The 6897-nt window shown below is 20.3% G+C and overlaps 1 protein-coding gene across 1 annotated transcript in view; it reads left to right on the plus strand.

Moving 5' to 3' along the window:
• LOC122498423 (autophagy-related protein 2 homolog B) overlaps positions 1–6255 on the plus strand; it is a 33846-nt gene extending 27591 nt beyond the window's left edge. The window contains exons 15-17 of the mRNA XM_043606139.1: positions 1250–1524; positions 2237–2538; positions 5896–6255. Coding sequence (XP_043462074.1) covers positions 1250–1524; positions 2237–2538; positions 5896–6135 — 817 coding nt within the window. The 3' untranslated portion in view covers positions 6136–6255. The remainder of the gene's footprint in view (positions 1–1249; positions 1525–2236; positions 2539–5895) is intronic.
• The last annotated feature ends 642 nt before the right edge of the window (positions 6256–6897 follow it).

Here is a 6897-nt window from a genome sequence, read left to right on the forward strand (position 1 = left end):
TTAAATAATTGAATTTTTTTGGTAATTTTTGTGAAATTTTTTTTTGGGAAATTACAAATCGTTGAATTGAGAAAAATTTTGACAAGAATTTTATTAAAGTTTTTTAAAATAATTGAATATCTGCGAAAAATTTAAATATTTTCAAAATTAATTGTATTCTTGTGATGAATATTGCTATTTATGAAAATAATTGAATTTTGTAAAGAATTTTATTAAAATGCCTCAAAATAATTGAATTTTTGGTAATAGTTTTGTTATTTATCTTTAATAATTGAATTCTTTCGAAGAACTATTTATGTAAATAAATAAATTCTTGGGAAGAATTTTATTCAAATCCAAAAGAATAATTGAATTATATCAAAAAATTTTAATTTATAATTGTATTGATTTTTTTCGAGAAATGGAAATAAAATTTTTAAGAATAATTACAGTTTTTGAGAAATTGCTGTAAAATTGTATTAAAAATAATTAAATTCCAGATATGAATTTTGTTATTTATGAAAATAATTGAATAGTTGCTAAGAATTTTATTAAAATTTTCAAAAATAATTGAATTCCTGAGAAGAATTTTATTGTTTCTGAGAATAATTGAATTATTGCGAAAATTTTATTAAAATGTTTAAAAACAATTGAATTTCTTTGAAAAATTTTTTTGTTATTTTTGAGAATAATTAAATTCTTCATAAGAATTTTATAAACATTGTTTTAAATAATAAATTTTTTTTCCAAATATTATAAATATAATGAAAATTTTATTTTAAATAATTAAATTCTTGTGGAAAAATTTATTTGTGAAAATAATTGAATTTTTAGATTAATTAATTTAAAAAAGTATTAAAATTAATTGAATTATTGTGGTAATTTTATTATTTATGAAAATAATTGAATTTTGGATAAATTTTATAAATATTTTCTTAAATAATTGAATTCTGTTTGCAAAATTTTATGAAAATACTTGATATTAAAAGTAATTGAATTTCAGTTATTTTTGGAAAATAATTGAATTGTTTTAAAGAATTTGATTATAATTTTTGATAATAGTTTTCTTTATTTCTAGTATTAGCGAATTTAAAGTAGTGGAAATTCTAATAAAAACCAGAAATAGTAGCTTTTAGTGGCTGAAATCTAAAAAAAATTACCCGAATAGTAGCATAACGTAAAAAAGTAGTAAATACTAGATTTTAGTAGATAAGTGCGAAGCCTGATATTTATTAAATAATTAATAATTGGTATTTTAAAAAAATTTCAGGAGTGTCGTATTTGGACCTTCAGTGAACATAAAAGTGGATTATCAAGCTAAACGAGTGGATTTGAGTCGTGGACCGCTGGTTGGCATTTTAATGGGACTGACACATTTGAACAAGTCGGAATTAAGACTGAAGGAGTTGTCGAATCGTCACGGATTACTTGGTTTCGATAAATTAATTACATACTTGCTGCAGGAGTGGATTCAGGACATTAAAGATCATCAACTAAAGGGTCTTTTGGTCGGCGTGGGACCAATGCACTCCTTAGTTCAACTATGTAAGTTTTTTCGTTGCTTTTTTATTGAAAATTATAGACCGAGTGATAAAATCATTATTTTATATTATAAGAATATTAATACTCCAACTTCTTCAAAAATTATTTTCATCATTTCAATTCAATTATTATTTTCCAGAATTTTTAACTAAAATTCTTCTTGAAATCAATTATTTTGAATAATTAGTTATATTTTTTTTTAAATTGAAATTATTTTTGAAGAATTTGAATTATTAAAATTTTTCCAAACATTAAAGTTCTTTAAAATTTCTAATTAAATTCATACAAAATTGAAATTTTCCAAAATTTTAAATTGAAACCTTTTGAAGTTCATTTATTTATGAAAATTGTAAACGCAACTCTTATAAAATTAAATTAATTTTGAAATATTTAAGTAAAATTATTTATTAAATATTTTCTTAGTAATTATTTTATGATTGTTCTTCAAGAATTAAATTGTTTAAAAAGAAATTATTGTCAGGAATAGAAAAAAGTTAAGGCTTTGTATTTGAATTCGTGGTAATTTCATAGTTTATGAGACAAAAATTCAGAATTCAAAGAGTATAAAAAATTAAATTAAATTAAATTAAATCTTTACTATACCGAATTTCTTAGATAAAATTTATAAATTTGAACATCTATTTAAATAATGTATGTTATCGAATTTTGATAAAAGAAAATTAGCTTGATTGTTTAATAAATTGTTTTTGTGAAGTTCAAGGAATTCGCGACTTGTTCTGGATGCCAATCGAGCAATATCAGAAGGATGGAAGAATTGTACGAGGTTTGCAGAGGGGTGCAAATAGTTTCACGACTTCAACAGCAATGGCTGCTTTAGAATTGACATCGCGATTGGTCTACGCAATTCAGAGTACCGCCGAGACGGCCTATGACATGGTCAGTCCTGGACCAAGTGTAAGGAGAAAAACACGCGGTCAAAAAGGACGCAGAAAAAGATACAATCAACCCTCGGATATTCGTGAGGGAATGACGAATGCCTATATGCTAGTTAAAGAGGTATTTTTCTCTACTTTTAATTTCAATTTAATTCAAATTCAATTTCAATTTAATTTCAATTTAATTTTAATTTAATTTTAATTTAATTTTAATTTAATTTTAATTTAATTTCAATTTAATTTCAATTTAATCTTGAACTTTATTTATTTTCAATTGCACTTTTATAATCAGAGTTGTGCCACGCTTTTGCTCTTTTCAAATTCCCTGACTTTTCCAAGTTTTCCAGATAATAAAACGGAATTTTTCCAGCTTTTTAAAACGAAAATTATTCGAAAACATCAATAACTATTTTTAGATAAATATTTAATCATTTTTTTTAAAGAAATTAAGATATTCAAAAATTTGAAATTCAATAACATATAATGAATATTATTATTATAAAAAATGAAGATATCGATAACTCCGAGTCTTCAACTCGGAGTGATCGATTTCTTCATTATTTATAATAATTAAAGATGAGTAAGTGATAAAATTATTATTTTATATTATAACAAATATTGTTACTCTAACTTCTTCAAAATTATTTTCGTCATTTTAATTCAATTAATATTTTCTAGAATTTTTAACAAAAATACTTCTTTATATCAATTATTTTTAATAATTTATCGACAAAGTTCTTTAAGAATATTCAAATCTATTTGTTTACAATTAATCAATTTTGCAAAATTTCGATTATTCGAAAATTCTTCAATTAATAAATAACTATAAAATAACTTCGAGAACAATTCAATTAAACTTTATCAAAAATTAATTCTACAGAATTCTTAGTCAAAAGTATGACAAATTCAGATATTCAAAGATTTTAATTTTGAAATTTTTTTAAAATTCAATTATTTCTAAAAATTTTAACTAAAATTCATTTTTAAATAAATTTTTATTAGAAAATTCTACTAGAATTCAATTATTTAAATACAAAAATAGTAAAAATCTATTGAATAATAATTGAATGTTTCCCAAAATCGAATTCTCATAAAGAATTTTATCAACAAATCTTTAAATAATTGAATTCTTTCTACGAATTATAATAAAATTTGTAAGAATAATTGCATTTTTCGAGGAATTCAACAAAAAATTTTATTAAAAATAATGAAGATTCTGCGATTTGTTTTATTATTTATAAAAATAATTGAATCCCTAAGAAAAAAATTGAAATTTTAACAAGAATTTAATTTATTTTTTTGAAAATAATTGAATTCTTGTGATGAATATTGTTATTTATGAAAATAATTGAATTTTGAATAGAATTTTTTTTTAATTCCTAAAAATAATTTAATTTCTGGAAAGAATTTTGTTATTTATAAAGGTAATTGGATTTATTGGAATAATTGCGTTAAAACTTTTAAAATAATTTAACATACTTTAAAAAATTCAACTTATTTCAACAGAATTGAAATTAAAAATTGTCAAAATAATTAATTTTACAGAATTGTTAGTTAAAAGTATGAAAAATTCAGATTTTCAGAAATTCAAATAAAAAATTTTAGTAACAAATTTTTAAATAATTCAATTTTTCTGACGAATTTTGATAAAATATTTCAAAATAATTATATTTTTGAGAAATTTTATTAAAATTGTATTATAAATAATTGAAATTCTGAGATGATGTTATTGTAGATAAAAATAATTGAATCCCTAAAAAGAATTATAAAGAAATTTTTTAAATAACTAACTTTCTTCGAGAAATTTTATGGAAATTCTATTTTAAATAACAATTGAATTTATGTGAAATTTTCATTATTTATAAATATAACTGAATGTTTGCGTATAATTTTATAAAAATTTATTTTAAATGATTAAATTTTGTTTTTTGTGAAATTGAAAATCATTAAATTGAGAAAATTTTTGAAAAAATTTGAAATTTTGACAAGAATTTTATTAAAATTTTTTTAAATAATTGAATGTCTGCGAAAAATTTTAATATTTTAAAAATTAATTGTATTTTTGTGATGAATATTGTTATTGATAAAAATAATTAATAATTAATTATTAATTTTCAAGAATAATTATTGCATTTTTCGAGAAATTTGATGAAAATTGTATTAAAAATAATTGAAATTCTGCCAAGAATTTTATTAAAATTTTTGAAAATAATTGAATTTCGGAGAAAAATTTTATTATTTATAAAGATAATGAAAATTTTGACGAGAATTTTTGTAATTTTTTAAATATCATTGGATTTCTGCGAAGAAAAGAAAATTAAAGAAATTTAATTAAAAATGTATCGAAAATAATACTTAAATATTCTAATAAATAAATTTTAGCAAAGGTTTTTAAGATAATTGAATTTCTTTGATAAATTTTAATAAAATTTTTAAGAATAATAACTTTTTCCAAGGAATTCAATTAAAATTGTATTAAAAATAATTGAAATTCAGGATTGAGTTTTATTATTTATGAAAATAATTGAATCCCTGTTAGAAATGATATTAACTATGAAAATAATTTGTAAATAATTGAATTCCTGTGAAATTTTTATTATTTATGAAAATAATGAAATATTTGCGTAGAATTTTAATAAAATTTATCTTAACTAATTCAATTCTTTTAGAAATTTTTAATTTTTATTAAAGTAGTAGATATTAAAAATCATTGAATTGAGGAAAGTTTTCGAAAATAATTAAAATTTTGCCAAGAATTTTATTAAAATTTCCGTCCAAACTTTAAATAAATAAATAAATAAAATTTTAGAAAATAATGGAATTTCTGAGAAAAATTTCACTACTTTTGAAAATAATTGAATTTCTGCAATTATTTGTAATTGCTTCAAAATTCAATTTGTTTTAGTGTTTTTAACTAAAATTCTTCATTATTTTTAATGAAACTAGTTAAAAATACATTAAAAAATTTAATTAATTTCAGAAGAATTATAGTTTTTATAATTTTCTTTATATAAGTTTTTTAATATTTTTAATTAAATTCATTTAAAATTGAAATTTTACCAAATTTTAAATCAAAATCTTTTGAAGTTTATCTACTTATGAAAATTGTAAACGCAAATCTTTTAAAATTGAATTAATTTTGAATTATTTAAGTGAAATTAAATTTCAAGAATAATCTTTAGAAAACAACAATTTTCTAGGATTTCGATCAAAATTCCCTAACTTTTTCAGGTTTTTTCAAAGTTTATAAAATTCCCTGACATTTCCAAGTTTTCCAGGTTTTTAGATTGCGTAGCAACCCTGTTATAAACAATTTCTCTAGATATTTACTAAAATGAAAAAATCAAATCAATTAATTCTGAATTAAATTAAAAAATTGATGAAAGGAAAAAATCTTTTATTTCTAATTTGAAAAAATTAATAATTAAATTATTTTCTTCTCTTATTTCCATTCTTTCATTTTGTGTTATTTTTGCAGGGCTTGGGCGAGACGGCGAATCAATTAGTGCGAGTTGCGAGTGAGGAACATGAGCACAAAGGAGTTTCCGGTGCGGTTGGAGGAGTTTTGAGACAAATTCCGCCGACAGTCGTGAAACCAATAATCCTCGCGACAGAGGCGACAAGCAACGTTTTAGGTGGAATACAATCGCAATTGGTGCCAGACGCAAGGAGAGAAGCTGTTCAAAAATGGCGACAAGATTCATCAGACGTTAACTGAGAAAAAAAATATATATATAATATACATAAAACAAAAATAATTTTCAGAAAAATAATAATTGAGACACAGTCAGAGAAAAGAAAAAGAAAAAAAACTCGCTAATATTTTTATTTTAAAAGAAGATTTTTTTTTTTTGAGAATGCGAGAAAAATTTTATAAAAGATTTACAATACTGTGTAAAAAAAATTTTTTCGGAGATTTTTTTCATAATTTGCAAGTGGTGCAAAGACTTAAATAAAAATTATATTATATATAATTACATATATAATTTTATGAATTTTATATATATATATTATTGTGTATGTATCTATGTTATATATATTATATATAGCACCTATATATATATAATATAATAATATAAATAATACATATAATTTATAATCTTCCGTTCCAATTATAGAAACAAAGAAGAAAAAAAATTGTGTATAAAAAAAAGAAGAATGTTAAAAAGATTTAGAGTTTAAAAATGAAAAAAAAAATTGTGATTATAATTATAATGAGAAATAATTATATATATATTCATGCATATATAATTAAAGCTCTATATAAATATTATGCCTGATTATTAAATCGCTTGTATGTATTTTTGTTCTAACGTTGTGTAATAATGTTTTGTACCCAAGATGATAAAAAAAACTTTATTAATAAAATCGTGGATTAATTGAATTTTTTATTTCTTCCAAGTAAAAATTATTTTTTTACTGTTTTTGTCAAGTTTTGAAATTTTTTTTTTATTATTTATTTACCGTTTTTGTTAATTTT

This window comes from Leptopilina heterotoma, unplaced genomic scaffold (genome assembly GCF_015476425.1).
Source record: "Leptopilina heterotoma isolate Lh14 unplaced genomic scaffold, ASM1547642v1 Lhet_15, whole genome shotgun sequence".
NCBI classification, from domain to species: Eukaryota; Metazoa; Arthropoda; class Insecta; order Hymenoptera; family Figitidae; genus Leptopilina; species Leptopilina heterotoma.